This window comes from Triticum dicoccoides, chromosome 7B, assembly GCF_002162155.2.
Source record: "Triticum dicoccoides isolate Atlit2015 ecotype Zavitan chromosome 7B, WEW_v2.0, whole genome shotgun sequence".
NCBI lineage: Eukaryota > Viridiplantae > Streptophyta > Magnoliopsida > Poales > Poaceae > Triticum > Triticum dicoccoides.
The window spans coordinates 718,602,334-718,612,520 of NC_041393.1; the positions used below are offsets into that span (position 1 = coordinate 718,602,334).

Below are 10,187 nucleotides of genomic sequence, written 5' to 3' on the forward strand. Positions count from 1 at the left end.
GCCAGCGCCGCCCGAATCGCCACAACAACGGCCCCGCCCCGCCGCCGCAGGAGAGGGCACCCCCGTCCGGGCCAGCCAACTCCCCCGTGCCGCGGCGGCAGGAGAGGGCTCCCCCGTCCGGGCCCGCCAACGCCTCCGCGCCGCGGCGGCAGGAGAGGGCTCCCGCCCCCGTGGCGGCGGCGGCCGCGGCGGGGGGCGGGCCGGTGCCGCAGCTGGTGCAGGAGATCCAGGACAAGCTGGCGCGGGGGGCGGTGGAGTGCATGATCTGCTACGACATGGTGCGCCGCTCCGCCCCCGTCTGGTCCTGCGGCAGCTGCTTCTCCATCTTCCACCTCCCCTGCATCCGCAAGTGGGCGCGCTCGCCGGCCTCCGTCTCCGACGCCTCCGCCCCGGCCTCCGACGCCTGGCGCTGCCCCGGCTGCCAGTCCGTGCAGGACGTCCGCGCCCGCGACATCGCCTACACCTGCTTCTGCCGCCGCCGGCGCGACCCGCCCAACGACCTCTTCCTCACCCCGCACTCCTGCGGCGAGCCCTGCTCCAAGCCCCTCGGCAAGGCGGATCCTGCCGCCTCCACCAAGGGCGGCGACGACGACGACGTCGCCACCAGGTGCCCGCACGTCTGCGTCCTGCAGTGCCACCCTGGGCCGTGCCCGCCCTGCAAGGCGTTTGCTCCGGAGCGCCCCTGCCCTTGCGGCAAGCAGTCTATCACCCGGCGCTGCGCGGACCGGAGCACGCCGGTCACGTGTGGGCAGCGGTGCGAGAAGCTGCTCCCCTGCCGGAGGCACCGCTGCGAGAAGGTCTGCCACACCGGCCCCTGCGGTGACTGCGAGGTTAACTTCCCCGCACAGTGCTTCTGCGGCAAGAAAACAGAGACATTGCTCTGCGGCGAGATGGTGCTGAAAGGGAAGCTGTCAGACAAGGATGGGGTGTTCTCTTGCAGTGAGGTTTGCAGCCACAATCTGGCATGTGGCAATCATGCCTGCCAGGATGTTTGCCACCCAGGGCCGTGCGGGGAGTGCGAGCTTCTGCCAGGGAAGGTCACCACATGCCATTGTGGCAAGACAAGGCTGCAGGAGAAGAGGGCTAGCTGCTTGGACCCAATCCCCACCTGTGACAAGGTATGTGACAAGAGATTGCCGTGTGGAGTGCATAGGTGCAAGGTCGCATGCCACGAAGGAGAGTGTCCACCCTGCTTGGTGCGTGTCGAGCAGAGGTGCCGCTGTGGCTCATCAGGCCAGATGGTGGAGTGCTACAAGGTCTTAAAGGAAGAGTTCCGTTGCAACAAGCCTTGTGGCCGCAAGAAGAACTGCGGGAGGCACAGGTGCAGTGAGCTCTGTTGCCCTCTGTCAAAGCCATTTGCTCAGCATCAAGGTGACAGCATGGATCCCCATTTCTGCCAGATACCATGTGGCAAGAAGCTCCGATGTGGACAGCATGGATGCCAGCATCTCTGCCACAGCGGTCATTGCGACCCTTGCCGTGAGACCATATTCCACGATCTCACTTGTGCCTGTGGCAGGACATCTATTCCGCCACCACAGCCTTGCGGCACACCAACTCCATCATGCCCACATCAGTGCATGGTCCCTCAGCCTTGCGGGCATCCAGCTTCGCATCAATGCCATTTCGGGGACTGCCCACCTTGCGTTGTGCCAGTCACAAGAGAATGTGTTGGGGGGCATGTGATGTTGAGGAACATCCCTTGTGGTTCAAAGGATATCAGATGCAACCAGCCCTGTGGAAAGAACCGTCAATGTGGACTGCATGCTTGTGCCAGGACTTGCCATCCTGCCCCATGTGATCCACCACCTGCAAATGGAGAAGCTAGTTCAAGCTCTGGGGGCAAAGTTTCATGTGGGCAGTTGTGTGGTGTCCCAAGGAGGGAATGCAAGCACACTTGCAATGCACCATGCCACCCATCGTCACCTTGCCCAGATGTGAGATGTGAACACCGTGTGACTATTGCCTGTTCTTGTGGCCGTATCACTACAGCTGTGCCCTGCAGTGCTGGTGGAGCCTACAATGGTGATAGTGCGTTCGATATCTCCGTCATGCAGCAGCTGCCAATGCCTCTTCAACCAGTGGAATCAAATGGCAAGAGGGTTCCTGTTGGGCAGAGGAAACTTTGTTGTGACGAGGAGTGTGCAAAAATGGAGAGGAAAAGAGTCCTTGCTGAAGCTTTTGACATTACCCCGCCCAATCTGGATGCACTGCATTTTGGTGAGAACTCAAATGCGTCGGATTTGCTTTCTGATCTTTTCCGGCGTGAGCCAAAGTGGGTGCTGGCCATAGAGGAGAGGTGCAAGTTCCTTGTCCTTGGGAAGACAAAGGGGAATTCTTCAAGCAACATTAAGTTCCATGTCTTCTGTCACATGATGAAGGACAAGAGGGATGCTATCAGGCTCATTGCAGATAGGTGGAAGCTTTCTGTCCAGGGAGTTGGTTGGGAACCCAAGCGTTTTATTACCGTCCATGTCACACCCAAGTCTAAGGTGCCTGCTCGTGTTCTGGGCTCTAAGCCTGGCGTCCCTGTCTCGGCGTCCCATCCTTACTTTGATCCTATGGTGGACATGGATCCGAGGCTCGTCGTTGCAATGCTGGACCTGCCAAGGGATGCTGATGTTAGCTCTCTAGTTTTAAGGTTTGGCGGGGAGTGTGAATTGGTTTGGCTGAATGACAAGAATGCCGCTGCAGTCTTCAGCGATCCAGCTAGAGCAGCGACAGCGCTGAGGCGGCTGGATTATGGGTCTGCTTACCAGGGTGCTGCAATGTTTTGCCCAAGCAGCATCACTCAGGCTTCTGTGTCAAGCAATGTGTGGGTTGGAGCACAGAGAGATGGAGGGTTGGCTGCAAAGAGCAGTGCCAATCCATGGAAGGCCTCTCAATTTGAGCCCGACCCATCTGGAGACTGGACAGTGCTCAGTCATGCTTCAGGGTCAGTGTGGAAACGTGGTGATACTCCTGCTCAGGTCATGGGTTCTTCAAACCGCTGGAATGCTCTGGAGTCTGATGCTGCAACCAGCTCTGGGCCAACCGACAAACGTAAGCCTCCTCTTCGCACTGAAACAGGATCCAGCAGTTCTGCTCCCCGCGTTGGTGCTGGATCCAGCGCAGCACCAAGTGCTGGGCAATCGGTGAGCAAGCTGCAACCTGATGTCGAAGTTGAAGACTGGGAAGAATCTTGTGAATGATGAGATCGAGGTAGTTTGGTCAAGATGACTCGTTTTTATTCAGATGTCATTTTTATCTCTAATACAATGTATACCGAAGCTGTTACTGTGTCACCTTCAAGTAGTTCCTGGCTGTTGCCGGTTGACTGCTCAGTTGGAAGTATTTTTGCCATGCAATAAACAATGAACCCTTCTCATATTTCCTGTGTTCTTTAACATCACAGTGTTCACATAATCACAGCTTGTGCCATCCAGTTGTGAGTGTTTGCCGCTTTGGCACTGCTTTCCCAAATTGATTTAAATGTATATATGTGTATGAAGTTCTTCAGACTAGTTTGATTCTTATTTATAATGTTCTTCAAACTAGTTAACACTCTTATTACAATGTTCTTTAAACTGCTTGCCATCTCCCTGTTATCATATTGGTAATGTGAAACTAGTTGTAGTGAGTACTGAGTAGCCAAACAATGTCTGCCTCATTAACAGTTTGTGCATACAGTTCAAGGTAGTTACCCCCATAAGCAACATGTATTGCCCCCTTTTCTAGCAAACTAGTGAAAAAATATACTACTACTCCCTCTTATATTTAGTTACAGAGGAAGTACATAGGGAGCACCTGTTTCCATCTCTCTGTTAGCATTTGGCTGAAATGACTCTGAGAACTGTGAAAAAGTAACGACTGAAACAAAGAATGCCATACATATGTTAGAAACTGCAGTGATCACTGATCAGTGTATTTCATTTATCAACGGTATTTAGAAACTAATTCTCTTCGTTTTCTTTGGGGAAAGTTGCTCTTTGCTTAACTACTAGCAAAATGCTCATGCGTTGCAAAAGCAAATTATTTTTTGTTATATTACATCAGTTGTTTAAATGCTTGTGTTATCATAGCCCCTAACTTACTGCAAACGAAAAATGCAAAATATACACCAATTGAATCAACCGTATGTCCTCCACATAATGGATGTCAACTGTGATAACTTTTTAATTAACTTAAAGGTAATCTTGGTGAAGCATGTATTTCATTTTATTTGCCAATGGAAACATTCTGGTTTCCCGGACCCTGCGCAAGCGGGAGCTACATGCACCGGGCTGCCCTTTTTTTTATCTGTATTCAGTAGCAAAAAAGACAGTTTCTAGATTACCTGAAATTAGTTGTCTCATCTGAATTTCATGGAACTTCAGGTTTGGCACAAGTTATTTAGTTCGAGTTAGATTCTGTTCAGCATGTACTGCTATTTTTTCTGCTCTCAGCACATTCATTTTATTTGCCAGTGACCACTTGACATTTGCTCATTGTGATGCTTAACAGAGCTTTTCAATTTGCCTCCGCTGCAGGGGTTAATGCATGGCAGCCAAAATTGCTCTTCGACACGATTCTCACCCTTTATTTTGCATCGACAAGATCATCCTTCTCCCATGCTGACCAACTCCATGACCTGGTCTCAAGATTTTGCTTGGTTATTTCAACTGATCATCTGCGTGTTGTTTTGCCAGTGCATAGTTGCTATATATATAGGGCGTTTGCGGCTCTTGGTTAAATCTTGAATTGTTTCTATGCCATTCAACTACTTAAGTTAATGCACTCAACCTATGCCAGTCAGTTACTCTAAACTAGTGATTTTGTTAAGCCTACGGTTTCAGTTGCTATTCCACTGTTTCATTTTGAAGGCACACTGCATGTTTTCATTGGAAGTAGAATGAGCAGCAATGAATGTTCTTCACCTTACAGCTCTTTATGCTTATAGCTCCCTTTAGATGAACCAAATGAGCTCTGTGATAGCTCATTATCTTAAACTGAGAGTTATCTTCTGTTTATTCTTTTCTCTAACTACTGCATCCTATACAATGAACAGAAGGTGCATCTTGTGCCTCTTTGCAAAGTCAGTCATAAGAGCTTCCTTGCAACTTGCAAGTTTTGCCATGGTTGTTTTGAACAAAGTAACAGACGCATTCTGCACTGTATAATTCATAGGTGCCTAATTGCACGGCAATATTGAAAAAATTATCTCTGAAGGGAAATTACTATCTTTCTGATAATGGGTTAGACACAATCATCTCTGCAGCTCCTTTGAGTTAGCTAAATTTAAGTTAGCGCTCTCTTCTCATTTCAACTGGACTCAACCGTATGTCCTCGGCATGATGGATGTCAATTGTGATAATTTTTTAGTAACTTAAGAGGTAATCTTGCTGAAGGTGAACAGACCGCCACCAATTCAGATCTTTTTAAGAGTATGAAGAAAGATAAACAAGCAACTGATAACTCTGGAAGGCTAAAGAAGAAACATTTCCCACTCTTTTAAATGTAGGCCACTTGTGTTGAAAGAGCTTAGCTTCGGTGTAAGGAACTAGAGGATGGCAGAAGGCTTGACATTATCAAAATAGTTACTGTTTCGACTTGTATGAACCCCATGATTTACTGGAAGTCGATGTTATAAGTCTAACCTAACCCTCTTTGGTTGGAAAAGCATGCCCTCAGCGCCTCAGATTGAACCATATTGTGACTGTTTGTTTGAGAAATGCCACTATAAATTGCATTAACCTAATGAACTCTGTTATCTGAACTTGTTCTGTTAGACAAGATGCCATTTTGTGTTCTCTATGGACCTTTTTATATTTACGTTTCCTCGATAAACTCTTGTCTAGCAAAGAGGGCCAAACATTTATGTTCCTTATGTACTGTTTCAGTTCTTACTTTCCGACTCTCTTTTCTTGAAACTGAAAGTTGAGATTATCTACCTTATAATGTCCAACTCCATTGAAGAGGATCAGCCAAGTCAGCTTGCCTGTCTCTGATTTTCCTGCAATGTCACTGCTTATGCAACACATACAGGATTTCTTATCTACATCTTCAGTGCATATCTTATACTATCCGTTGATCTATTTATTTATTTTTTCATAAAGTAGACGTTGCTCACTCAAGTATTGTTGGCAGCCTGAAACTGTAAATTTTCTGGAGATACTTGTCCTTTAAATTATGCACAAGTTTTTCACTCGAGTATTGTTGGCAGCCTGAAACTGCACCTCCAATTTCTGAGCTAGGTTCAGATGCTCTCATTGAGCCGATGTCTGTTGACAATTTTCGTATCACTGAGCAGGAAGAAGATTGGAATAAAAGCTCTTTTACTCGATCAGGTGACTCCCATCAAATCGATTGATGATTTTGCCTGTACAATTATTTTTTCCTGTGATATACAGAATTAACTTCCTGTATTCTCTTATGGTACCATACTTTAACATATTGATTTTTTCAATGAGCAGAGTTCCATATCAGGCGTTGGTAATTGGATTGCAGATGAGGTGCTTACCAGTTATCCATACAAAAATTTGTGAGGCCTGCATCAAATGCAGCACTTGAACTTTGATCTTGTTATGGGCCTCGAAATGTATGGGTCCTGCGACGGAGGGTTGGACACCTGCCCTTGATGCTAGAGGCTTGATTGTACAAGAGGTGAAGGAACCACGAATTTATTATGTTATTCATTACTTGCCTCCAACTAGTTATTCAACAAAGTATTAGTAGCAATGCCATGCACCTGAATCGATCTGATCTTATCCCGAACGACGAGGTTATCACAACATGGAGATAAAGCTGCTCTGTTCCTTGGGATAAAACTACTGCAGCTTCTGCATTTGTTTTGCTGCACTGTTGCTTGGCTGTAACAGAGTTCATGGTATTCTTTGCACTCGAGAACCCATCCATTACTGATTGCCTCAAGCTTAACAAGGCGCAGAGCTGAAGCACTGCACCAAAGCATCCAGGAGGTTATTCTAACTTGACATTGTTTTGAGTAACTGTTGTATGTAGCCTTGCAGAATACCCAAGACACTATTAGGTTGTGAAATATGCTGTCAAGTCGATGCTGATTGTGGCCCGCTTTCGTGTGGAATGATTGTTTCACCACCGATGGGGCAGCAAGCCTGGTAAAGCTGATGGTGAGTTCATCTTCAAGTTCCATTGTGGTTATCGTATTCCTGAACAAATTGTCCCAATCTTTGAGAAAAATTGGTCACGGGATATGATGAAGTGTAATGGACCATTTGGAATGCCAGTTGTCATGTTCTCTCTTGGAACCATTTGCCAGGCTTTCATCTTTCTTAGATATATCAAAATTTCTGCTTATTGCGGGAACGAAAATTGAATTCATTACAGCTGGTGGCAGGGCGAGCATTTGAGCAATACCACTTCACTTCTACACCTTGTACCATCCTGAATTTATCTAAAGAGAACAGCCAGCTTCTCGATTTGATCTCCATGGAGTTCGCTTGCCTCAGCTCCACTGTGGAGTTAATGGAGTTGACAGGGAGGAGCGTGGGCGACTCGGAGGAGCGGGAGCCCGATGAGGGCGAGGACGCCGTCTCCATGCACATCGGCGTCCATGAACTGCCGCGGCGGCGAGAGGAGGGGGGCGTCGGGTACTCCAATGGCGGCGTGTTGCCGGCCTCGATGTGCTCAAGGATGGCTTCAAGTGCTCGGCCATGGTCGTCTGCGGGGAGAGAGAGGAGAGGGGCGTCGAGGGCGAGAGGTCTTCGGGGAGAGGGGTACTTGAAGTGATACTTGAAGTGATACTTGAAGGATACTTGAAGTGATACTTGAAGTATACTTGAAGGATACTTGGGCTAGCATTGAGTTGATCAACAACGACTTCCTTTGGAGTGATACTTGAAGGATACTTGGGCTTGAATGTCACTGCCCTAGAATAATGTTTGTAATTAGTTGCATCAGAGGCATTCATGCATCATATTAATCTTCTGAAATTTGAATTGAGGGAATTCTCTAAGCCTCAAAATTAAATAAAGGGCAAGAACCCTAAAAATTTCATTCAATGAACCCCAAACACCCTTCATTAATGTTTCATAATTTTGGCAAGGGTTTGGATCCAAACCAAAAATAGTGAACATTTTTAAGGAATATATTGGGCACCGAATTTAAATCATCATTGTATTTCAATTTGGATTTGTATTCATAATATAGAGGATATATTTTCAAATAACTTTGAAATATTTTATGTCCATTTGGAAAATTCCATTTAGCAACATAAAAAAATATTCAAAGGGCTTTTGGCATTGTTTTGAAATTGAAATAGTGGCAAAAGAGAAATAAAGAAAAATAAAACAGAAACACAATATAGAAAAGGACATAACTTACCTGTAGCTTACCTCGGCCCAATAGCCAGGCGGCCTAGCCCACCAGTGCCGACACCGTCTCCCACCTCGTGCCAGAAGGACGCGAGGTGTGTGGTCGCCGCGCATGCACACGCAGGCCACCTCCTGCCTGCTTACCGCCTCCTGGACATCGCTATGGACGCCACACCCCTGGCCCTCTCTTTCTCTCTCCCGTGTCTTCCCTCTCCTCTAGCCCGCTCTCCCGCAGCCGCCATGAGCACCTGAGAGCGCCGCTCAGTGTGGGGCAAGGACACCGACGGGTAAGTCCGGATGGCTGTCGCGCACGGGACATCACACGAGGCCCGCTTGTCACCATCAAACCAGCCTGGTGCGGGGCTATGTCACTGATAGGTGGTCCCGGATGGACGCATGCGAGACAACGCATGAGACCCAACACACGTCACAAAAAGTCCACATGATGGTGCCCCCCTGCACGCCTATGGTCCACTCACCATGGACCCCCGAGGTGTGTCCCCCAGGTGCGTGTCGCCCGAGCAGATCGGACGATGCAGATAGCCTTCGAGAGAGCCCTGCGGAATGCCACCTGGAAACGGATGGTGTTGGGAAATGTAGCATCCAATTTCAAAAAAATTCCTACGCTCACGCAAGATCTATCTAGGAGATGCATAGCAACGAGGGGGAAGAGTGTGTCTACGTACCCTCGTAGACCGAAAGCGGAAGCATTTGACAACGCATTGATGTAGTCGAACTTCTTCTCGTTCTGACCGATCAAGTACCGGACGTACGGAACCTCCGAGTTCTGCACATGTTCAGCTCGATGACGTCCCTCGAACTCTTGATCCAGCAAAGTGTCGAGGAAGTAGATGAGTTTCGTCAGAACGACGGCGTGGTGACGATGATAGTGAAGTGATCCGCGCAGGGCTTCACCTAAGCACCACGAGAATATGACCGAGGGTGTAATCTGTGGAGGGGGGCGCCACACACGGCTAACAAATGTTGTTGTTGTGTATTCTAGCAGTGCCCCCGTCACATATATATAGGTTGGAGGGGAGGAGAGGCGGCCAAGGGGACGTCCCAAGTAGGAGGAATCCTACTTGGGGTCCTCCCAATTCGGCCTCCCCCCTTACCATATATTCTGGAGGGGGAAGGAAGGAGGAGGGAGGAGGGAAGGAAGGGGGAGGCCGAATCCCTCCCCTTCCTTCTCTCTTCCCCTCTTTCCTTCTCCTCTGGTGTGGCCCATATGGGGGGCACAACAGCCCCTACAGGCTGCTGCGTTCCCCTCTTGGCCCATTAGGCCCATATCTTTTGTCGGGGGTGCCCGGAACCCCTTCCTGTGACCCGATATGTACCTGGTACCCTCCGGAACACTTCTGGTGTCCGAATACTATCGTCCTATATATCAATCTTTACCTCTTGAACATTTTGAGACTCCTCGTCTTGTCCATGATCTCATCTAAGACTTCGAACAACATTCGGTCATCAAATCACATAACTCATATAATACAAAATCGTCATCAAACGTTAAGCGTGCAGACCCTACGGATTCGAGAACTATGTAGACATGACCGAGACACCTGTCCGGTCAATAACCAATAGCGGAACATGGATGCTCGTATTGGCTCCTACATATTCTATGAAGACCTTTATCGGTCGAACCGTTATATGACAACATACGTTATTCCCTTTGTCAACGGTATGTTACTTGCCCGAGATTCGATCGTCGGTATACACATACCTAGTTCAATATCGTTACCGGCAAGTCTCTTTACTTATTCCATAATACATCATCCTATACCTAGTTCATTAGTCACTTTGCTTGCAAAGCTTCTTATGATGTGCATTACCAAGAGGGCCCAGAGATACCTCTCCGGTACTCGGAGTGACAAATCC

The 10,187-nt window shown here is 48.3% G+C and overlaps 1 protein-coding gene across 1 annotated transcript; it reads left to right on the plus strand.

Moving 5' to 3' along the window:
• The first annotated feature begins 114 nt into the window (after positions 1-114).
• On the plus strand, positions 115-3,369 carry LOC119341010 (NF-X1-type zinc finger protein NFXL1-like). The gene has a single exon (XM_037612909.1). It carries the CDS (start codon positions 261-263, stop codon positions 3,189-3,191), a length of 2,931 nt encoding a protein of 976 aa, XP_037468806.1. The 5' UTR covers positions 115-260; the 3' UTR covers positions 3,192-3,369.
• Positions 3,370-10,187: the final 6,818 nt, after the last annotated feature.

What these genes read in the sequence shown, in the direction of transcription:
- LOC119341010 (XM_037612909.1), top strand. Translation starts at nt 261, where the DNA reads ATGATCTGCTACGACATGGTGCGCCGCTCCGCCCCCGTCTGGTCCTGC.